This window comes from Kwoniella bestiolae, chromosome 3, assembly GCF_000512585.2.
Source record: "Kwoniella bestiolae CBS 10118 chromosome 3, complete sequence".
Taxonomy (NCBI): domain Eukaryota; kingdom Fungi; phylum Basidiomycota; class Tremellomycetes; order Tremellales; family Cryptococcaceae; genus Kwoniella; species Kwoniella bestiolae.
Genome location: NC_089243.1, coordinates 1215054 through 1238369, shown reverse-complemented (window position 1 = coordinate 1238369; position 23316 = coordinate 1215054). Strand labels below are relative to the sequence as shown.

The window sequence follows — 23316 nt, the reverse complement described above, 5'->3', positions numbered from 1 at the left end:
GACGGATTAGACGCAAACGGGACGGGGGCCTTGCCATTAAACTTGGACAATTTGTACCTCGACCTTCATTTCTCGCTCAGGCTCAGAACGGTCTGTCTGTGTTCAAGTTAGAGTACCATATAGAAATCTTCGGAAGGCGGAAGGCGGAAGGTGGAAGTACATATAACTTGTATAGGGATAGGGATAGAACAACAGATGTAATGCATACGTACATGTTCATGCATTCTAATCGGCTTGCATGTACCAGCCGTCGCTGTGACTTGCTTAGACTCTTTGGTCCAAAAAAACGCAAAGGGAAAAGAAAGGAAACTGCACGTCATATATCATATGTACAGCAAAATTATCAACATCATTTTCATCATTACCGTTTCCATTTTCATTCTCGTCGTCTGTCTCTTGCAATTCATCATTATATACTCGTATTGAAAGTAAGGTCAACTTCTTGATAACCACCAGTAAGAACCTACGAACGATACCAATGCACATCCACCATGAAAAGGACCAAAGCGAAAGAAAGGAAAAGCCAAAGATGAATCGATCAACCCAAAATCGATATACAGAAAGAACGAAGAGAAAGATCAAATAATTGTATTTTCCCTTTTCTTTCATACTTGAAGCGTTGCGTTGATTCAGATTGGAAAAGGGAAAATGAACGAAGACCCAAGTTTGATTGTTGTATGATACAATTGAATTTTTAGCCGATTCGTATTCGTAGAGATCGTATGTGAATTTTAGTAAAGAGCGTAATTCGATTCGATTCGATTCGATTCGTTTGTATTCGTACTTCGTATATATCATAACCTTGTTCCATAAAACAAAGAGAGGTGTCGTTAGAGTCCGTAAATCTTGAAGAATTGGTATATATACATTGAGCTTGAGCGTAAGATCCCAAAAGTGGCCAGTCGAGGTTGATGATATCATTTATCCTGCGATTCGACGAAGGACTTGACTTTGGCATTCAACAGTGCAGGGTATAAGATTCTTCATATACGATGTTAGCTTCATCCATATGACAAATACTAGATGGAAAGCTCACAGTTCGCATAAAGCTTTTTCATCCTCTGAGTTGATCAGCCCTTTGATCATTTTCAACTTCTGACTTCGTTTGAGTGTATCAATCTATCATGTCGCCTCATACCATCAGCTATCAGCCCCCGCCTTTACCCGAGGTGCTACTTTGAATGTAGAAGTAGCAACAACTCACATCAACCTTCTTTCCCAATACACTGGCAAGTTCGACACCTCTCTCCACCTTACTTTTACTCATCACTTTATCAACCCATGTGGCGTTATTAGCCTTCTCGACAGATGAAGCTTCGATTACTCCTAGGGTGCTCAAGATCTTCAAGCCATTCTCGCTATGAAGATTAAGCATGATCTGTTGTGCTGGAAGTGAACACAAAGAAGGGATAGTAAGGTCCTCAAGAGGGACAAGACCTCCTTCCTCTTCCATGGGAGGGGCATCAAGAGTGCTGGCTGATCTGGTTTCCAATCGTCGTTCCTCCTTTATCCCACCAGCAGTCCTTTCCTCTTCCTTCTTGTCCAAAATCTGCTTAGCAAGACCATATTTCTTAGCAACCCTCGAATGAGTCCAAATCGTTCCCCACTCCGAAGGCGAAAGCATCTCAAGCATGATGGGTACAATCGCGTCAACGTTTAATGGATCAATTTTCCCAACCTCCTCGCGAAGCTTGATGAGGTCTTGGTCCGTAGGTCGTTCCACTTCGACTTTGGGTGTCCGTGTTCGTGAGGATACCAAAGATTCAAGAGGATCGGATTGGATCGCAGCGAAGCATTCTGCGATTCTGATATCGAGTTGAGGTTTATCGTGCAAGAGAGGAACGAGTGCAAGATCCTGCTTGGCTAAAGCTTTGATGGTCGGTTCAACGAGGGTGGAGGAGATCGAGTTGGTACGAGCATGATCACGAACTCGAGATGCGATTCGTTTTGCGAGAGCCAGTTTACGGGATGTGGGAGAGAGTGATCGAATCTCATCGGTGGTGCCAGGAGCCTACACAGGTACAGATCATAATCGGATAAGCTTGATCGTGAAGGCTTAGATGCACAAATTCCGACAGCTTACTCTGGGCTCTTCCACACAAGGTTGTCTTCCCCTCCCCACCCTATCAGTCCTTACAGGACTCATCGATCTTCTAGGTAAAGAAGATGACTGACGACCATAAGCAACCGGCAAACCATGAGCTACACGCTCAGCGATCTTCTCGGGTCGAAGTTTACGAGGTTCGTGAAGAGTGACCGAGATGGTGGATCGACCCAGCTTCTGGTCGTGCAATCGCGCGATGGCATTCGCGGCTATCATGAGCACCGACCATATCAGCATGGTAAGAGGCGAAGCCGTAGCAAGAGTGGAATACTGACCTTGTTCAGGTGAGTAGAAGCTGACGAAGCCATAACCCTTTGAACGTCCCTGATCATCTCGCATGACGCGTGCACTGACGACTTGACCGACCTGTTAATACCAAGATGTTCAGCGAGTCTCGGCGTGGAGGACGACAAGCACGTAACTCACGTTACTGAAGACTTCCCCAAGATAGTACGAGTTGATATCGGGATCCAAGTTCTGTCATTTCTTGTTTAGCGAAAGTGAACATCCTTAAGAAAACTCCGCAGCTCACCTTGATGAAGACATTACTGTAGTCCACCAGCCCAGACACACTATTCGAACCAGGACCGTGAATGGGAGCAGGTCGGATATGTTGACCGGGGCCTAGAAGGGTGATCAGCATTCAAAAGACGAGTGATTACCGCAGAATTCGACGTACCATGTTGGATGATAGTCCCATCATCTGCCACCAGTCCCGTCGGTTTCAGCTCACCATCAGGACTCTCACCGACCGTCAAACTCCAAGTCCGAGGTCTTCCATGCAGGCTACCCATACTTGATCTGCTCATCCTTCTTCCCGTCATGTCCGGTGTCATAGCCATGCCATCGGGGGCCAATTCAGCCGCCGCGAACATGTTGTGCTCTGCCCATGGTGGGACGTAATTGATCGGTGAAGGCGTTGGAGGAAAGCCTATGCCTGGGAAAAACGAGAGGGTCGTACTGGCAGGGGTAGGCGGAATGGAGCCATCGGGGATGTACATGATACCGGTGGGTTCGGCCAGGATGCCTTGGATAGCTGAATTACCTGACGGATCGACATATTGTATGTTCGCTGCTGTTACGTCCGAAGGCAATTGAAGAGGCGGAAGAGAGTGCTGCATCATCCTGGGAGGTACTTGAAAGTTTATGGCCATTGCAGGATGGGCGGTTTCGAGCGGAGCAGCGTGGATGAAGCTATGAGGGTATCACGGTTGTAAGCCACTTGAGTTGAGTATGAATATGGATGATCTCACATCTGCGAGCCTTTTAACAGACTAGCCGTTTTCCCAAACCCAGTATCAAAGTTCTTTGCCTCTTCTTCATTCCAAAATTCCACTCTAGCGATCCACTGATGCCTGTGATCATTCTCCTTCTCCTCATTCTTGACTGTCGTTTCTTCGGCGGCTTCAGTGATATAAGAGTTGACCGATCTTAAGCTACCCCATGGTCTGACAGCATCATACACCTCTGCCGGAGTTGGGAAATAAGCTCGAAACGCATCTTCCGGTCGAGGCTTAGGTGGAAGGATTGGAGGTAGTACGAACTTTGTTGGACGGATATAACGAGCTGCCGTTGGGGGATTAGGGTGTGGAAGGATATAAGGAGGGGGGTAAGGGGAAAACCATACTCCTCTAGGTGTGAAGGTGGCATGGTCGACCAGAATTGCAAGTGCTCGTTCAGCTACGAAGTCGAATCAGCCGAGTCTCCCTTGTTTTATTGGCTCTGACACAGCCCATCACTTACCGAGAGGTATGGAAGTGAACTCGATTGTCCCTGTTACCAGAAATTTTTAGCCATAGATAAGTCCGGAGAAAAAATGTAAGACAACTCACCCGTTTTACTCATCCAGTCATAATGCATATCTGGCAATAGTCTGACCTCTGGTGGTACCGCTGGCTCGATCTTGACTCTGATAGGCAAGCACCCAGGCATGGCATCAGCCAGAGCACCTTCGGACAGGTCGGCAGGATACATGTTGACGAAGATCACAGCTTGTACCTGAAGATACGATATATCAGCTAGCTGAAACGGCGAGGGGCTTGTAAGACAAGTGACTTACCAAGTGAGGATGAGGCTGAATAGTATCGCCGAGTGGGTTGACAGTGAAGGTATCGTCATTTATCGGTTGACCGGTCGGTGCAGGGGCCGTATGAAGAGGGATATTTACTTGCGGTTGTGTTTCTTGCTTGACAGCTTGAAAGGGTTTGCCCATCGCCTCAGCTTTAGGCGCATAGTTGATATGTCGTGAGTCATGCTTCAGCTGCGTTTGTGGGAGATGGAGAGGTTCGACATATTCCATTTTCGGGTGATGGCGGTTCTGCTTGATATTGACGTTGGATATTCCCAGGGGCGTGGGAGTGGTCGAGGTGAATTGCTTTGAGTGGTCGAGTTCAATGACTTTGGAGGTGAATTTGGTCGAAGGGGTGGAGGGGGAGGTAACGAGCGTGGTGGCTGGTGTATTGGGTGATGATTCGTGAGGGATCGAGTTGGAATTAGAAGTCGTATGGGACATCGTGCAGTACCTTCTCAGAGGGGTTCGAGGTACAAAAGTTGGAAGGGAGGTTAATGCTAATAGCTACAATCATGTGGGGAAGGTGGATCAGCTAAACCACCCTTGCGAGATTACACGATAAAGAAGAAATGGTCAAAGTGTTGGATCTTGGGTGCAAAGACGATGAGTCGATGAGAAGGGGTATGAAGACTGAGAGACCAACATAGCTTACCAAGGGGTGTAAGGTGAATGACGTCGGGATTTGAGGTGCTAGAAGAGATAGTTATAATTGCAGATGAAACCAAAAACGAAACGGTGAAGCCAAGTACAACCTGGGTTTGAAAGAGAGTATAGAGATTAAGTTAAATTGACAGAAGAACAGAATGATCAGAAAGTTAACGATAGGTGTATATATATAGTCGAAAGCAATAGGATTAATAATTGGCAAGAGAGTGAGATGATTCGAACTAGTTTAGACTAGACTAAGCTTGACTCACCTCGTGTTCATCCCATCCCCATTTCACTCTACTCCACTAGACCCTGGACAGTCTGTTGGTTATAATGACAATGATAGATCCCCTTTATGAGTATCCTTCGTATATATGTGATGATCAAAGCATTGACCTTTATTCTTGATCTCATTCTGTACCTGTCAACTGCAATTGTTTGAGGATGTCTTGATGAACCGAACCAAGCGAAGGAATCTAAGAGTACCAGTATCGATCAAAGGAAGGTATCGTACTTGTGTGTATAACTATGGTATGTTGATCGGTGTTCCGGCCTATACCTCCGAGCTCTCTCTCTTTTTGATGATGACCTTGCAAGAATAGATAAGAAGTTATACAAGGATCAGTGTATATTTCATTTACAGATCGTGGACGAACGAGAAGATCTTCTTGTAGCTTCTTGGTGCTTCTATGACCAATCGCCCGCAGCCAAGGACGAGTTGATCCAATGGGATTTGCTTGATGGTGTTCTTGTAGTGTCTGTCTTGGGTAGTTGATGGATGATGAATGATCGACGTTGAGCTAGTGGAGATATCGTATGTTGAAGGGGAAATAAGGTTCTATTCAAAGAACAAGATGTTTGTGTTCATAGTGTCGTGTCAGCTGTTCATCAAAGAGATGAAAGGAGATCAGTGCAGATTGCTGTCTACTGTTGGTTAGGGTATTCACACACAAGGTGTCTGTGCGCCTTTGTAGCGTGTTCGCGTGTTGCGCGTTGATGGCGATCAATGCGTTCGTTATTCGTATGCGTACTTTCAAGGTTCAAAATGATGAACAAGTGCAACTTGCCCCTCCAGATCCAGCGTTGCTGTGCTTCCGAAGTTGTACTAGTATGTACACTGGCTTGTTTGATGAGTTTTACAGAGCCAAGCTGAGAGAACGACAAGATCTCAGCTTGTTCATCCAAATCGATCAAACCGTTCGAAGCTAGACCATACTGGTGGCATGTGAGCAATCGTGGGAAAGTACTGCTACAAGGTTATCGTCCCCGCGTACCGCGTGAATCAGGCACACTTACCCGACAGTCACCTCACGAGTATACGAACAAGTGCAAGTCGAAAAAGTTCATCTTCAATACCTCTCTACACAGATCCAGATAGATACTTGTATGATCCCCTCGTTCTTTTGATTCACGCAGGACGATGACCAGATACCCCGTATAAAAGGACAACATAACAAACAGACTTCTTTGAGCTCTTCCAAACTGACCAAGCTCAGAGCAAGTCAGTACAATGCCCCGCCTAATCAAAGCCCTCACCATAACCTCAATCCTCCTATTCCTCCTCGCCCTGCACCACTACCTCCCTTCATCGACCCTCACCCAGCTCAAGCATTCACGTCATACCGCACCATCCAGCAGACACAAGTCAAATCCCAAGATCAAGGGGCTCAGGGTGAGAAGACCGCCTTCATCTGGAGGATGGTCACGCGAACCATACGAGCATTCCGGCTTAGGTGTAGATCATAAAGGTTTGACATACTGGAGTAATCAAGATACCACTAAGAGCAAAATACATCCTATACTATCTTTAATCGAACGAGGCAAGGAGTTGGCAGAGAAGCAAAGACAGAAGATTAGCAGTATCAAGACAGTTGAAGATGCTGTGGATGATTATCAGGATAAGTTCGGGATGAAGCCTCCCAAGGGGTTTGATTATTGGTAGGTCATATATTTCATTCCTCATTTTTCTACTCTCAAACAATCTCAATCATTCTTGTCATCTACTTCAGAGGTGCAAAAGATAAGATGGGATGAGCTGAAAGACGAAGGGTGGGATAGGTACAAATTCACCCAATCCATCAAACCACACCCCATCCCCGCCCCCTCCCTCATCCCCCTAGCACATCAACCATTCCTATCCTTCTTATCACTACCCGTATCAGTCCTCAGAGAACGGATAGAAATAGTTAGATCAAAGGGAGCCATCTTCACTTTGACGTTCGTACCTCCCGGTCAGGGGGACGAGGGGACAGCGTGCGATTCGAGTCAGAATTGGTTGCCGAAGGATTATCATCATCGGGGGAAGGGGAGGGTTGTTATTGATGGTGAGGAAGCGTGGGGATGGAGATGCAAGTGCGTACGAGTTCGGCCTTACTCTCCAATTCGCACTATCTACACGTCAGACCGATAATACAGTCAAGCTGATCATACTGTCATTACAGCAATACCCTCACCCTCCTACTGCCGATCCTATCCCTACTCCCCGAAGAGCTATTCAAAATGAACCCACCATTAGAACTCCCCTTCTCATCAGACGATGGTCCAAGAGGGATGGTGCATAACACGTTTAGGGAGAAGGCTGAGAATTTAGCTAGATCAGGTAAAGGTGGGTTTGCGCTTTCCAACAGCTTATTTCTTCTTAACTTCCCGTGGGGTTGAGCTGATGATATTGGTTATATGGTAGTGTGGCCAATGAACCAGCTGAACAAGGCGGAACAATCTATGAGATGGACCTATGGATGGTGAGCGATCCCCCTCGATGACCGTCAATTTGCGTTGACTCATTGGATCGTACGATAGGGCATGGTCATGTCCCGATAACTCTCCTCTCAAGACAAGAGCTACGGACTTGGTGCTGAATGACCTACATCAACCAGATTATCTTACGGGAGGGGAAAGTGAGCTGCCTCAGCGATCTGTCGGATTTCGTAAATCTGGACTGATAGCTGACATTCTTGTTCGAATGGGCGCAGTTGAAAAGTCATTCATAGCGGATTTCGAGAGAAGTGCAGATTACTGCTCTGATCCGGATCTCATGGACTATGTGAGCTGTCCAGCTCTGGTGTTTCCATCCGAGGTGTAAGCTGACGTGGTCATTATCAGCATCATATCCTGCTATCTGAACAACATAGAGCAGCTGTTGAGATGACTCCTGTAGTGGCTACTTGTAAAGTCAGTTAGCATCAAACACCAGACTGGGCGAGAGTGATAGCTGACTCCAGTTCGTAAGCGTAGACTATGTGGAATAGCGATATTGTCGGGGTTCCTCTTGATGGAGTGTTTGGTGAGCCCGCCAGCGATCTTTGAGAACAACGAATGAGCTGACGCGTAACTCACACTCGTGCAGAGAAAGTGGAGTACGTGAAATGGGAGGATAAAAAGATATCAAAGGCATTCTGGGTAAGACTTGTCACCCATCTCTACCAACTCCGGTGTTGAGCAATCACACTCCATCGTCATTGTCTCGCAATTACCTTCCAGCTCAAGCAAAGCTGACCAACCTGTACAATACCAACGCAGCGAGGCTCAGCAACAGGCCTGTTCCATTCCCGCAAAACCCCATGGCGTCAATCCCAAAGAGAGAGATTACATTTCTTCGCCCACAACGCCACTGCTTCCGAAGAGAGTCAATCGATACTCCTACCCAACGGGGAGATAGGCGAATATAAGAGAGCTGAGCTGAATGGATGGTTGGATGTGGGATTGAGTGGTATACCTGCTCAGGTCAGTTTGTAATCTGTGTTGAGGTGTATTTTCAGCTGATGCTTTGATATGGGGATAGTGTGATCAAGCTGATGGGAGTTGTGATGATATGGCGAGGGAGATTGAATTTATGGGACGGGTTAGGAAGGAGGATTCGTTGAAGTGAGTGGTCTTCATCGTATCTCCTTACCTCTAGCTGAAAGTCCGATGGGTGAAAAGCTGATCTTGCGATGGGTTTAGGTACCAATACGTTATTGACGTTGACGGGTGAGGCTATCTCTAACACGCGATGTCATACACTCGCCTGGCTTTGATAGGACGCGGGTAGCTGATGAGCCGTTTGAATTGTAGGAACGGCTGGAGTTCAAGGTTTCGAAGATTGTTGAGCAGCAACAACGTAGTCCTGAAAAGTACCTTATACGTGAGTGAATTGGTCGACTCGGCTCGCTGATCAAAAATGATTTATTGAGGCTGATGTCCGTACGTTCCGAACAGCCCGAATGGTTCCATGTAAGCGGGCCTTTCGTCCCTGCTCCAAAGAGGGACCGTACAGCTGACATTGCGATCAAAGGAAACACTGATACCGTGGTATCATTACGTTCCTGTTAAACTTGACTATTCCGATATTCAGTGAGCCAAATCGATACCTCGATGGACTTCCTATGTCGAGAGTTCCAATGCTCATTGTGGTTCATGCTTTCTAGCGACATAATGGCATTCTTCAATGGATCGCCAGACGGGAAGGTAAGAGGACATGATGGGTTGGCCAAAGAAATCGCAAAGAATGGGTATGATTTTGTGAATGATCATTGGAGGTGAGCCAAACATCCCAGCACTCCCATCAGGTGAACCATCGAAAACGTGGAAGGGCGGAGTAGTTGCTAATCGTGCGTTTGGTTCCCAATGAATCAATCAGATTACAAGATATGCAATCGTTCATGTTCCTATTGATCTTAGAGGTGAGTCCCTCTCTTACCCTGTCTTAGTTTGATCCCCTCTGGCTGACCTGTCCCGTTCTTTCTCGACGCAGCACTGGAGATTGATGTCTGACGATAGACAGTCGGCATCGTACGATCCATAGATGACGACGATGGCGACCATATAGCGGCGATTAGGTAGCGGCGATCAAAAAACTCTGTTGCACATTACGAGTAATGCATTTATACGTCTTGCAAACTTCGTTCAAGCTCCATCTTTACTGTCAACTTGAAATCTATCTCCTTAAGCGATGAATCTCATCATACAGTAATTTTATTCAATACCTCTTGATAACTTTACTCATGTACTGTATACTGCAATTCATACATACGGAATAGACAAGGTTTCAATGGGGGGGGGGGGGGGGGGGGGAGACGTAACATAGATCATATACATCTCTTCATCATAGATTCGTATAAATTCAATCATCCCACCTCGATTATATACAACTTGAACTATCAAACTCTTCGTTCATGGCTATACAACAAGATATATACACATCTTACGATCCCACCCAAATCGACCGTCACTCATATTATCTTACATTTCGAGCGTTTCTCAATATCTTCTTTCCATAGCGCAATTGGAACATCACCGCCTCATCGAATATCGAATTCGCTCGACCCCATCAAAACATCCTAATACCAAAGAACGTCCTTCCCTTTCCTCGCTCGTGTTCATTCTCCTCCGGCTCATGTTTCAACTCATCCTCACCTTCTTCCACCTCTTTGTCCTTTCCTTTTCCTTTTCCTTTATCCTGCTTATTGGGTGATCCAAGTTCAGGTCGGGCATGGTCATCCCCATCTTCATCCAGTTCATCGTCCCCTCTTCTCCATTCTTATGAGGATTGGTCATTCCATCGAGTATTTGTTGATTATCGTCAATTGGTTCCGAAGGATCCTCTGTTCTCTCAGAGATATCTTGGTCGATATTCTGACTCTGTCGTTGGTGGTTGCCATTCACACCTTGCGCATTCATGTTGATATCGTCTCCATCTTCATCCCCATTCCCAATGATCATCGCTTCGTCCTCATCTGCCAGACCTTGAGCTTCGACTTTATCTCCATCTTTCTGGACATCATCACCACCCTGCTCCATCTCCATCTGCACCCCCTCCAGCTCCTCCCCTCCAACTTTCTCTCCATCCTCATCTTCATCTTCATCTTCATCTTCATCTTGATCATTCTCTTCACCCTCGCTCTCGCTCTTCGTAGCATCCACAATAGCATCCCCCGTCACCTCGTCCCAAAACTTCCTAGCCTCAGGTAAGATACAAACTCGTAATTTCAAATTACTTTTGGTCCTTTTCGCAGAATCCTCGAATTTGGCTAGGAGCCTTTCCGAGTGATGCTCGAGGTTCTCGAGTGGTTCCCTGCAAGCAACTCGAGGTATCAGCAGCTGTATCAGGTGATAGAGGGGCAGGTCCACAACAGTGTCCATTTCATGGCGTGGCATGCAACCAGGTGAGATTTGGTGAAAGAACGCCCCACTTACCATGTACAATCACCCAATTCATATCCATCCCACTTGACCAGATACTTGAATATCCTCTTCTGCGAGTCCGGTTCTCTAGCGACGGCCTTTCTTCCCACAACCTTTTCGACAAAGTATCGTTCTTCTTCTCCAGCCTGGTGCTCGATAGCTCGTTTCTCACTGAAGAGCAAAGTGCGGTGGTGGATCAGCAGTGAGATCACATGGGTGATAATAGGAATTTTCGACTTACCGTAAGATACAATTATATCTTATACATTTCAGTTGTTGTGCAGTATCGATCAACACCGCCGGCGTTTCTGCGTTCCCAGTGTGATATCAGCTTCTGCAGCCGGTCAGGACAATGAAATGATAGCTGACTCACCTTGAACTTGCACCTTGTATTCACAGTCGGGGCAGATCCAGTTCTCCTGGGACATGTCCTTTTCTTCGGGTATGCCAGCACAGGACCAATGACATCTGCAAAAGGATGATTAAGTCATATGTTGCAGCCCAAACGATGGTCAATACGAAACGTTCACTCACCTTCCTTTGCACTATATCGATCGTTCATGATCGATACGATCAGCTGACCAAGTATCAACCCTCAAAGCAAAGTAATACTCACAGTATCACAAATGATCTCCTCCTACCGTACCAAGCGCAGCCACTCGTCAACATTACACCACGACAACCCCCACCCATTCAAATGAAAACCTCAACAAACAACTCACCAATCTCCCCTTAGCAGTATTCGGTCCCTTATTAGGCCAAGTCGCCTCAGTAGCTCTATCTCCATCAGAGGGTGCCAGACATTTCTGCGCCAGTCTGACCTGACCTTTAAACTTCCTGATTCTAGCTGTGCCTTTTTGGGTATATTTCGAATTCGGGTGAGGTTTCTTATCCTCCGTCTTGACAATCGACGAACGAGGTTTGGGAACAGTACTTTGTCCGGTGTTACCTTTCCTTCGTCTCTTCTTGGGAGATTCAGAAGAATTTTCGACCTCATCCTGCAGGTGATTATGCGAACGAGTAGTAGTGGGCTCAAAGGTCGAATCCCTACTTCGACGAACTTGAACTTGATCGTGATTGTTTTCTAAGTTCTGCCTCCTGGCTCGTGCCCTCTTCTTGATTTGGGTATTTGGCGAACCTGAGGAGGGAGATGCGGGTGATCGAGGGGGGAAAGGTAATCTCGCGGGAGGTTTTGAAGATCCTGTTCCTGATCCTTCTTCGTCCTCTTCTGCCACATCTGGATGGGGGGTCAAGGAAGAGGATTGAGATGGGTCAGGCGATATTGTAGATTTCTGGTGATGTGTGGATACTCGTGCTGATCTTCTTGAGCGAGTGGGCACAGGCTCTTCATACCCTGCTTCGTTGAGATTATCGGGCGGTGGGATCTCACTAGATATACATGTCAGCTTCATGTACCTCCTGCATATCGCCGGGAAATTAACTTACCTTGATTCTTTCTCTCTGGAAAGTACCGCAGCGATCTTCTCCCTCATACCTCTACTACTCTCACCCTCGTCAAGCTGAAGAGGAAGGGAAGGAACATTCGGAGATGGCGATCGCATGATTTCCTGAGGATTTATCCCTACTTCCATATCAAGGGGTTGGAACCCATTATCATTGTCCAGGTCCATGAACAGTCCTTGGTTGTCGTCACCGTTGACGTTGTCATTATCGTCCAACATTACTTCATCCTGGAACGCACTATCATCCAAGCTTCCATCGAAGATTTTATCTCCACCATCCACGATCTCTTGCGTCCCATCTCTATCAAACCCCAGGAAACCATTCCTAGAAGCTCCATCTTGATGGTCCACCCCATTTGAATGAGGGGTACCTTCCCTCGTCCCACCCCCACTCCCACTACCCTTTCCTTCCTGCCCAGTCCCATTCCCAGACAAGATCTCCCTCCCTGCTAAGTATTTACAAACCCTCTCCAACCCCTCCAATCTCCCTCCCAACCCCTCAATCAACCCCCTCAAATCCCCATGATTCCTCCTGCCTTCCTCCCTGATCTCCTCAAGAATCCTATCAGTCCTACTAAACCGCTCATCAATCGTTGTCTTAAGATACTCAAGGGCATCATCGGTCTTCCTCGATGATTTGGTTATTTCCCGTTCTAGGGGGAGGAGGAGCTGGGTGATTCGGAATAGTTCTTGTGTGATTGACTGGGTAGGTTGAGTGGATGAGGAGGGAGTAGGTGATGGTCGGTAAGATCTATTACGGGAGGACGAGGGGATGGGGTCGTCTCGTTGGGTGGAGAAGGAAGAGGTTGGTGTGGGGAGTTGGGTGTTGAATGAGGAGGACATTGCAGGAGAATCATGATTGTGGTTCGGGTGTTGGTTCGGGTTTTGATGTTGGTGTTGATTTGATTTGCTTGGAGAGCCAGAAGGAAGGTCGGAGGGTGTATATTGGGGTGAACTGGAAGAAAGGAAAGATAACATTGATGACATGTTGAGGTCGTCTCGTCAGCTTGCCATGAGGCTGTGAGGTTATTATTGCTGACTAAACTTTCTGGATGTAAGCCGCTGTGCTATAGATTGATCATTGCGACAGATGACCCGGAGTATTTGATGTTATGGATGAAGAGTTGACGACAGTGTGAAGTATACTCAAGTATTCCAACCTTTTTACCTTTGCTGTGATTGTTGTTGCTTTTCGAAAGATAATCGTACCACCAAAGTGGAGGTCATTCCTCATTCCTCACTCTCCTGTAGGATGACGACGAGCCTTGTGGCGATAGTGACGGGGGACATCAAGAAACGTTGTACTTATATAACTTTGCTTATAGCATGCACATAGAAGTATTCCCCATATATACATATATCTCCAAAGTCCTTGTACTCTACCTAACGTCAAAATATGTATCTACCTCCAACACTCAACCCTCCGCCTAAGCACACCCTGCAACTCCCCCCTCTCCACCCCCACTCCCAATCTCTCATTAAACACCTCCAGCCCCTCCTGCCCATCCCACGCACTAGCCATAGCCTGAGCGAACGTTACTTTATCCCTCGCCTCTCCAGTAGGCAGCGCCAAAATCCTCGAAATGTCTTCCAACTTTTTCCATGACGTACCAACAGAAACTATCGAATCCTCTCCGAGGGAGTTGGCCGAAACTTCTTTCCATTCTTTTACTTCCTGCGTTAAATCAATCCCACCATGTTCAGTGAATTTTGACCAGCCTGCGTAGACTCCTCTTCGTAGTATATGGTTGGATAGGTGATCTACTATCCTTCTGTATAGCCTTGAAACCGTTATGGGAGGTAGAGTAGAGGATATCGATCTGAGATGAGAAGAGTAGGTTGTGAGTGCTGCTAAGAGGTGGGGAGAGGGTTCGGTAGTTTCGAGAGTTGGCGGTCGATCCCATTTCCTGTCAAGGACGTCATCAGTTTGTACCTTTGAAGAGCAATGGCGGTGGGAGGAATACAGCTGACTGGACGTACCTTGTCAAATGCTGTTTCAGGTCATTCTCCGTTTCCACAGTGATCAACCTTACTATCATATCTTCTCCTCTAGATGTGAGATGATCATACCGTTCGATAAGAACATCGAACACCGACGTAGAAGGGTCGATCTCTGTCGAAGCTGATTGTTTGAGCCCAGAGGGAAGAAGTGGATCTGACGAGTATTTGTATTTCAGAGCTTGTGATGATGTGAGGTCTGAGGCCACTTCCACGAAGAACTGCGTGGTCATGTATCAGCTGTTGTTCTTTCCCTGATCGTGCGGCAGCTGTAAAATAGCACATAAGGCATGAATAGGACGAGAAGGGACATACCAGCTCATCACCCCATCTCCTCATTCCCTCCTGTATCCACTGACCAGACAACCAAGCTTTCATCAATCTCTCCAACCCGTTCTTCCCAGAGGTCAATTTCGCCTGATCGATATGGATCCCACTCCTGGTATTTCCAGCCAAAGCACCCGGTACGGCACGTACAAAGGCCGATGAGAGAGTCTCGAAAGCGTCGAGCGAGCCGGATATGCGAGTTTGGTACGCTTGGAGGATCGGTAATTGGACAGAAAGGAGGAAGGGGAGTTTATAAGTAAGATCGGGTAATGGTGCGTAGCGATCTACCATGGTATATCAGCTGGGATCAACCATGTGAGGTGGGTGGCTGCGAAGCTGACTAACCCGTTATCTGCTCTACCAAAGCTTTCACCTGTCTAGCACTGACAGTAGGCTTGATTCCGCTCGATTGACCTTCATCTTCTTCGTTTGACTCATCACTTATAGTCCAAGCTTCGGGAGAAGAGATAATCTCGTTGAGTTGCGTGTCAGCGACTAAGCAACGTCGCCCACCAGTCAGCTAAAGAAGTCACAACGACACACGTAACCAAGCTGAAAACTCATCAACGCACACTTCTTCTCCCCCACCAACCACCTCTCAAACCAGTCTTTTTCCATCAACACCACCCCGCTCAACCCTTCCCATGCTGGCGATTCCCGATTCTCATATATTGAGGTAGCGTCCAGATCGAATCCACCCTCTTTGACAGCCTCGTCGAAAATCACAGTCTGATAGATCGTATGAGCCAGTAACGCGGGATGTTCAAGTAGATGCGGTATTCGACTTCTCAGTAACCCCAATAGAATGGGGAAGAGGAGTAAGGTGAGTTCAGATTTGATATCGATGTCCTCGTATCCTGCTTTAGTGGAGAGTTGTTGGAGGTAAGTGGAAAGGAAGGATTGGTGTTCGTATATCTGGTCTAGGATGTTGGCGAATGCCCATTCCGGCTGTGATAGATTGAATTTGTCAGCGTTATCTTCGCGATATAATTACAATAATAGGGGAGGAAGGGAAAAACATAAAGAAGTTAAGTCAGACAGAAAACATACCTTGTCCACCCGATTAGTTCCCTTCTTACCCATAAAATGATACTTGAACCTCAATTCAATAGGTTTAATCATAGCTTGTACAGGGTACAAACCCTTCCCAGAAGACCAATGTGAAGGTCTCACCTCGCCATGTAAATCTTCTCCTCTGTAACACCCCCACGTCAGCTATAAGTGGTTCTCGATATGGTCGAGGTAGCTCACTCTGCCTGAAGGAATAATAAATCCTGATATGCCCTCTCAAAGTCCCGTCTAGCTTCCGATGGTACATTCTCATACATCACTTTCCTGGGCCATCCGAGGGGTTCACACGCTCTCAATAGATTCCTACGTATGAGTTGCGTATCAGCTGATGCCAAATGTGATGTTTTCAGTGAGTGGCTGAAGAGACGTACTCTGACATCAAGTCCTTCAATCCCTGCCAAGTCCGTTCTTTAACCTCGATCACGACTCTCATCAAAGCCATTTCGGGAGGTAATGTCCCTTCCAGCCTCAGCACGAGATCATTGAGTTGACGATAATGAGGTAAAGCAGCGAGGGGAGAAGGTTTATGGTGAGCAGGATCCAACGTCTTTTCACTAGATTTGAGCATTAGCTTGAAACACTGCAAAAAGATTCCCGAGAAAGCTAACCTAAGAATAACGACCTGTTCCAGGACTTTCGCCCATGCCAAACCAGCTTCCAGCCTGCTCAGCTCGCTCTGAAGTACCTCCAGTTGACTCAATATGCTCTGGCCTTTCTCTTTAGCCGGCTCATCCTCGCTTGAAGTGGGTCCAGAGAGGTCTTCAACCAAATTAGCAAGTTTGTCTGCGATTGAGTAACGCCGTAATGATAGTTCCTGTGCTGAGGAAAGTAATGCTTGGAGTTTCGCCTGAGTATCTTCTATCTGCTTTGGGAGGGTAGTGGTAGTCACTTCCAGCTGGACCATAGGACGACATGTCAGCTATATAGATCCCCACCCGTACTGCGCGCAATTGAAAACTGGGGAGGAGTGTTAGAGCTAAACAACGCACCTCCAAGGCAGATTTCCGTTCCCTCTCTTCCCAATACTTGATCTCCTCCTCTAGATTCCTCTTCCTACGTTTACTTGGTCCAGAGGGGGGGTAAAGTAGTGAGTCAAGGTCGGTGAATTGCGAGTCGATGTGGGATCTTACTTGGTCTGTCTGGAGGGATTGGGAGGGTGGTTGGGAGATGGTACGGATCTGGGAGATGAGCTGGGATGACATTGTGGGGGTGTTGCCTGTTCGATATGGATCAAGCCAGGTTGATCGAGCCAGTGTAACAAGTAGAGCTAAGTCGATAGTCGATGGATCCTAGTAAGTTATGACATACCCCTCATCATCTTCTTCACCCTCTTACAGCTCATCAACACGTCTCTTTCTCCTCCACTTAATGATATGATGACATCATCACTTTATCCCATTCGAGGATTTTCACCTTGGTCCGTAAAGTAAGTAGCTCCTAATTTGCCACCATACAACTCTCTCTGAGACTCAGGTATCGACTCTTTCATTATCATCTCATTCTCAACGAGCGTCCTCAAGGAAAAGCAGGAACATATCAAACCAGATCATAACATAGACAAGATGGTACAAGCCTCCTCATCAAACAAGAATCTATGGGTAGCAGCCAGCGACGGTGATCTCGAGCGAGTCCAGGTGAGCTACTTCGGTATTCACACCTTCCAATCAGAGATAGCTTACAATATGTTGCTTGCATAGTACCTAATCGAGAATGAAGGGATGACACCGAACGATAAAGACTCCAACTCCTACACGCCCATGTAAGTCCACTTAATCCCAATCCCATTACAACCCTCAATCTCACTCTTCCAATCTCATCCATCAATCACTAATCATGAAATACTAATACGTTATGATGTGGACGCAGGCACGCAGCAGCCTCCTACGCGCACCTCGAACTCCTCACATACCTCCTCTCGAAAGGAGGCGATATCAACGTGACAGACGATGATGGGGAGACTCCCCTGTTTGTTGTAGAGACATTGGCGGCAGCGAGGTTCTTGGTGGAGCATGGTGCAGAGGTGGGATGGACGAACGAGGATGGTTTGACTGTGAGTTGGATCTTATCTGAAACCTGCACGAGTCAAAGAAGGACAAGAAGAGAGAGCAAGTCATACAATATGAATATGTGTTTCGATCAACTCTCGGATCGTTACAACATGTCCTCATCTCATCTACCTGAATCTCAACATCATTTCAATCATAACCCCTCCCCCTTCCAATCATCTACACTTCATCCAAGAAACAGAGAAATAGTACTAACTCCCTAAATAGGCCGCAGACCAATTAGCAGAAGACCACCCCGAAATCTCCTCCTACCTTCAATCTCTCCTTCCCCCCGACCAACAACAAGCCCTCCAAGGCGCAGAAGCAGAGCAAGAGATAATAGGCGATTCCTCCATCTCCCAACTCGCCCTAGAGAACTTCACCTCCTCCCAATCTGAGCAGCTTATGGCGCAGGCTCAGAGGATAATGGCCGAGTGCGCAGAGAGGGGAGAAGATCCGGATGAGAAGTTGAGGGAACTCGTTGAGGGGGTGGTGAAGAGTGGGTTGGATTTTGCTAGAGCTGCGCAGGATCAGGTTGAAGGAGCGGAGGTGGATGGTGAGGGGGACGGAGGTAAGAGGGTTAGGGAGGAGTAAGGTTATCTGATGAGGTATCGACCTCGAAGGAAATCTCTACCTTTACTCGCTTCGTATTTGACATTGGATGAATCTGTACGCAGAAGAGGATTTGGAAACAAAATAACCATCAAGTATAGACTACCCCCTCATATTGTATATACACTTTCACGTAGAGTAAAATCAACAAAACACATGTATACATGCAATGGGAATCATACGTCAAACCTAAATCATAACTTTTCATACTTTTTTGATTAAATCCAGTCACATCAAATATGGACCGTTCTGTGCCATTCAAACATCTCATCTATATCCTTGATAGCTTAGCATATATCCTACATACTACTGCATCTCCAACAGCGTCTCCAAAGCCTCCACCACCTCCTCAGGACAAGTGACATGCCACCCCGCCAAAGTCTTCTTAGCAGGCGGTCCAACGGTCGTAGCGAATATCTCGTCAGGCCTTATATGCAGTTCGACATCTTTCAACTCTGCGACTTCCTCTGGGTCCAGGGTGGACGTAACGGCCACGGGAGGTTTCATGATTATTGGGTCGGATGTGTGCACTCCACCTGGTGGGAAGACTGTTCGGAGGGATCGGAACATGTCTTCGTCGGTCTAAGATTTATAGAATATTGATCAGCATTATACTCAACTCACCCTCACAAATTGACCGTGATACTTCTTTCACTCGATGAGGAAGAGCTAAGATCGAGTTAACCCACCTTGTCATCTCCCGCACAGAAGATCAAATCCGCATCAGGGTTCTCATACATCAGTCTCTTAACGATCTCCCCCTTATTCACTGCGAGAGGTCTAACTTCAAGGTTCTTCTTTCCGACGAGGACTGGAACATTACCCGAAGTATGAGCATATCTCCCTACACTTTTTACCAGCTCAGTCAGGTGACATCAACCCACCTTCAATAGGTCGTCGAGGCGCTAAGGAGCTCTCGAGCAGATCCAAACATTGTTTACATTGGAATTCACTGAACATCAAAAGAAAAGAATGATCAGCTAATTCTAGACATGGAACGGAAAGCAGACCTACCCGAAATCAGGATCAGAGTTCCTGTAATGCCACGTGATAGATGCCTTCTTGACCTCGATGGTTGCTCCAGTTGTTCGCTATGAAGCCAAGCAGTAATCAGCATTCACGGTTCAAATAACGCTTGTCTCAACAAGTCGCACAAATCTAAGTGAAAGACCGGAACACCCACCTCAGTATAATACTTGAAGATCTCCTCAACCTCACTCATCCAACTCATATCCAGCGCCTCCGTCATATTCGTAAACTCCTCATCTCCAGGTTGCTTAACGAATGAACCATGTTCAGCCGACATTCCAAGATTCTCCACATGGCCCCAATGCTCTTCGAGGAAATCACCATCACGTCCTGAGATGAGGTAAACGACGTTCTTGGGATCTTGGGCGAGGGTACTGATGGCTGTGAGGGTCCGTTCGGTAGGTACGGCGTGGGATGGGACTTTGACGATTGGGGTGAGGGTTCCCTGTGTACGTCACAAAATATCAGCCTCAGTCTCAGTCTGTATATACATAGCAAAACAAGCCTTGAGTAGAACGTAAGGTAGTGATGACATTCTCCCGAGTGAGTGATGAATGATAATGTTGATTCAAACGCAGAATACCCACATCATAATCAAACAACATCAACCTCTTCTTCGCACCCTTATAAGCCGCACTAAATTTATTTACGTCCAGCGCAGGGGTCTGATGCGCCGTATGTTCCCCACCGACATTCTCCAACAACTGTTTCAAAATAGTCGCAGCCCAAGTATAAGATGTATGTCCCAGCACGGAATTAAGCAGATTCTCATGTCGATCATCTTTCTCACTTTGAGGCATGTTCAATCCCTTGTTGATAGCGTGCGCTACGCCGAGGAGGTCGTGGGGGTTGATCTGGAGGGCGCTCTGGAAGGAGGCTACGGTACCCATGAATTCTGATAGGACAAGAGGAGACTTATTGGTCTTATCTTGACATAAGATAAATTCCATCGAGGTGGTGTTCATACCGTCTCTTAGGGATGTGATGAGCGCAAGGTCGGCAACGGAGAGTAATCCGAAGTATTCATCTTTCTCAAGAGCTTGGTGGCTAGGTAGCAAGTGAACAACCTCGATTAGCTTGTTCCATCAAGTGGTATTAAGGGTGGACTCACTAATGATGTACAGGGGTAAAGTCCAGACTCCCATAAGTTCCATTAATATGACTAACCAACTCCGCAGTCATTCTCTCAAGTTTCGGTGATTCAGATAACGCAGGTGTGGTCACCTGGATCAAGACGACCTTTCCTCTCCATTCAGGATAGACTTGCAAGAACTTCTCGAACGCTTGAAGTTTGTTGTAAACACCTTTGGCCACATCCAACTTCTCCCTTCCAACGATGATCTTCTTATCTTTGTATAGTTGTCGGAGAGCTTCCATCTTGGGGATCACACCTGGTAATTCCCTATCGTGAATTACTCTCTTAACGTCCAATCCAATAGGACAGTAACCGACAGCAGTGACTTGTCCATTGGCGTCGACTCCTCCTGGGGTGGACTCGTACCCACACACCCTTATGCAGGTAGAGACAAAGTGTCGGGAGTAAGAGTATGTCTGGAAAGATACGAGGTTGGCTCCGAGCATACCGTCGAGGATCTCTCGTCGAGCTATGAACATTGTTAGTTGGTTTCGCGGCTCGATCCTTGTCGACGGGCATGGCAACTCACTAGGAAGACATCTGAAGATTTCAGAACTTGGCCAAGGGGTATGCATGAACATTCCAATCATGACTTCCACCGGTGCGGCATGTTCACCACCCACACTGAGATGTTGACCAAGGGCTGAACCGACGTTTGAAAGGAATCCACCGAGTTTCTCAGTCTTGGACTTATCGTTGTTGTTGTTGTTCGTAGGAGTAGCTTGCTGACTTTGGTCCCAATCGAATCGCTTGTTGGCGTGGTGGGCAGCGGGTGAGGGATGAGCGGTACCCCATCCAGCATTAGGGTGGAACACTTGACCAAGAGCCTCTCTGATCATCTTAGGAGCTAAGAGGAGATGGTAATCGTGGCAGATGATCAGATCACCGGGTCTGTAAACTTCTGCTACTCTCTGAGCGAACATCTGGTTGGTCTTGTGGTAAGCGAGCCACGAGGGATCAGGTGAAGGGACGGTAGCGGTCGAGTCGAGCCATAAGAGGTAGTGGAACAATGGCCAAAGGGCTACAACCGGTATATCAGCTTTTGACACGAGCGTCGAACACAAGACACAGCTGACGTACTCTTCTTACAGAAACCCTCGTAATGACCTTTACTAACATCAGGAGGTAAGAATACCGGGAGATACTTCAATCTTCCACCTTCCTCGAACTTCTGTTCCACTTCGGTGAACCTCTCCAACTCCTTCTCAACATCCTTCTTCTCTTGGTCGTTGAACTCTCCTCCGAAGACCATCAAAGGCGATTCGTTAGGAGGAGCAGGCATACTTGGAGAAGTAGGTGAAGGGGTCTCATGTTGGTTCGAGAAGGGAGCTAAGAGGTTTTGAGCGATAGAAGGGAAAGTAGCTTGGGAGGTAGGTTGAGGTGAAGCGTTGGTATCAGGTTGTAAGAGGACTTCACCGGTCCAAGCTACCAAGATCTGATCATGAGTGTCGGACAATGATTTTATACCAGATACCAAGGCCGGGTGAGCAGTCCTAGCGTGAATCCTCCATTTGGCATCTGCAGATTCGACCTTGGCCTCTACATCTTCGGGTTTGAATTCAGGTGTCATGGGTGGGGATAACATCCCACCGGCTTCTAATGATTCGGCGGGGACAATCCGAACGATCTCAACGGGGAGATGGTGCATTACATGGATGATTCGCCCGGAGAGGGGTAGGCCCTTCTGCTTGTGGGCAGCCTCAAGTCGTGAGACTTGGGCTTTGATATCTTCCAGAGAAGGGGGAGGGGCGGGAGCGGGGTCAGGGTGCATGGAGTCCATGATGGGCGGGTGGTGTTGATAGGTAAGACTAGAAAGGGAAAAGAGTCCGTCGAGTGTGAAGATTGTTCTTTATATGACAGGGAAGATTGCACGTTCGATATTTGGTGAAGATAGGGAGGTGAGCTATATAGGGTGAACGAGAGGGTGAGCTTCTTCTCCAGATTGGAATGGTTAAGCTGTGGATGAGATGGGAAAGCAGTGAGGCTGCGTTAGTTGATGCGGCCGGACCATCAAGAAAGGAAGGAAAGAACAAAGGGGGGGTAGGGAGTGTGTATTTACAAATGATGGGAACTACTCAGAGCTAACTCAGCATAGGAGAAGGGAAGGGAACGTGTTTCTCGGTGGGAAGGGATTTCAGACTCTACTCACGAATGACGGATAGCTGATTTGCTGTGTCGTTCGAGGAGTCGAGGAGCCACAATAGAGGGATAGATGTAGCTTACAGCGTTGCTGGTTGCTAAGAAGACAAGTTGTGAATGAACGAGTTGATCTTTTATCGTTAACAGCAGTAGTCGCAGGGAAGATTCACGTCAAGTCTGGAATCTGTTTTGACCTGTCGCAAGTTCAAGATTACCCTAGATGATTACACCCATACAACGTCATAAATTACCATATAAAGTAAGTACATGACAGGCACGGATGCTGGCATGACGTAGTTGACGTACTATGAATGTGGACACCCGTGGGAAGAATATGTTAGATATGTGTGGCACCGTTTTAATGGGGTCTGAGTTAAACGTAAAACGTGTAGCACTGTGAAGAACGCTTGGTCCTATCATAGCAACTGAGATTCACAATTAGGAAGATTTGGGTACTGACTACCATATTGCCATGCCTCTAACAGAAGATCTACTCACACTTGCAGACAACT

The 23316-nt window shown here is 47.0% G+C and overlaps 6 protein-coding genes across 6 annotated transcripts; 2 read left to right on the top strand and 4 right to left on the bottom strand.

The window, feature by feature from the left end:
- Nucleotides 1–917: 917 nt before the first annotated feature.
- Nucleotides 918–4616, bottom strand: I302_105133 (uncharacterized protein; the record flags this gene model as incomplete). The annotated part of the gene is made up of 12 exons (XM_065870021.1): nucleotides 918–981; nucleotides 1037–1119; nucleotides 1205–2011; nucleotides 2084–2313; nucleotides 2380–2470; nucleotides 2531–2581; nucleotides 2637–2728; nucleotides 2784–3298; nucleotides 3358–3784; nucleotides 3848–3877; nucleotides 3937–4102; nucleotides 4164–4616. The coding sequence occupies 12 exons, from the start codon at nucleotides 4614–4616 to the stop codon at nucleotides 918–920; spliced, it is 3009 nt and encodes a 1002-aa protein (XP_065726093.1).
- Nucleotides 4617–6333: 1717 nt separating this feature from the next.
- I302_105132 (uncharacterized protein) lies at nucleotides 6334–9606 on the top strand (the record flags this gene model as incomplete). The annotated part of the gene is made up of 18 exons (XM_065870020.1): nucleotides 6334–6761; nucleotides 6882–7175; nucleotides 7265–7428; nucleotides 7507–7564; nucleotides 7623–7720; nucleotides 7796–7866; nucleotides 7926–7994; nucleotides 8058–8106; nucleotides 8170–8222; nucleotides 8343–8546; nucleotides 8605–8687; nucleotides 8766–8792; nucleotides 8877–8946; nucleotides 9021–9035; nucleotides 9097–9155; nucleotides 9230–9340; nucleotides 9442–9484; nucleotides 9556–9606. 18 exons carry the CDS (start codon nucleotides 6334–6336, stop codon nucleotides 9604–9606), a joined length of 1947 nt encoding a protein of 648 aa, XP_065726092.1.
- Nucleotides 9607–10131: 525 nt separating this feature from the next.
- On the bottom strand, nucleotides 10132–13291 carry I302_105131 (uncharacterized protein; the record flags this gene model as incomplete). The annotated part of the gene is made up of 9 exons (XM_019195000.2): nucleotides 10132–10164; nucleotides 10218–10875; nucleotides 10998–11156; nucleotides 11227–11293; nucleotides 11359–11453; nucleotides 11520–11530; nucleotides 11602–11622; nucleotides 11708–12374; nucleotides 12432–13291. 9 exons carry the CDS (start codon nucleotides 13289–13291, stop codon nucleotides 10132–10134), a joined length of 2571 nt encoding a protein of 856 aa, XP_019042713.2.
- A 559-nt stretch (nucleotides 13292–13850) lies between these two features.
- Nucleotides 13851–17046, bottom strand: I302_105130 (uncharacterized protein; the record flags this gene model as incomplete). Its single annotated transcript, XM_019194999.1, has 10 exons — nucleotides 13851–14355; nucleotides 14429–14667; nucleotides 14762–15057; nucleotides 15119–15268; nucleotides 15346–15721; nucleotides 15824–15968; nucleotides 16025–16147; nucleotides 16216–16398; nucleotides 16453–16739; nucleotides 16834–17046. 10 exons carry the CDS (start codon nucleotides 17044–17046, stop codon nucleotides 13851–13853), a joined length of 2517 nt encoding a protein of 838 aa, XP_019042712.1.
- Nucleotides 17047–17406: 360 nt separating this feature from the next.
- I302_105129 (uncharacterized protein) lies at nucleotides 17407–18483 on the top strand (the record flags this gene model as incomplete). The annotated part of the gene is made up of 4 exons (XM_019194998.1): nucleotides 17407–17478; nucleotides 17542–17603; nucleotides 17711–17894; nucleotides 18118–18483. The coding sequence occupies 4 exons, from the start codon at nucleotides 17407–17409 to the stop codon at nucleotides 18481–18483; spliced, it is 684 nt and encodes a 227-aa protein (XP_019042711.1).
- A 324-nt stretch (nucleotides 18484–18807) lies between these two features.
- On the bottom strand, nucleotides 18808–22445 carry I302_105128 (trehalose-phosphatase; the record flags this gene model as incomplete). The annotated part of the gene is made up of 9 exons (XM_065870019.1): nucleotides 18808–19083; nucleotides 19191–19312; nucleotides 19386–19453; nucleotides 19516–19592; nucleotides 19685–19975; nucleotides 20118–20577; nucleotides 20642–21134; nucleotides 21195–21686; nucleotides 21746–22445. 9 exons carry the CDS (start codon nucleotides 22443–22445, stop codon nucleotides 18808–18810), a joined length of 2979 nt encoding a protein of 992 aa, XP_065726091.1.
- Between the last annotated feature and the right edge of the window lie 871 nt (nucleotides 22446–23316).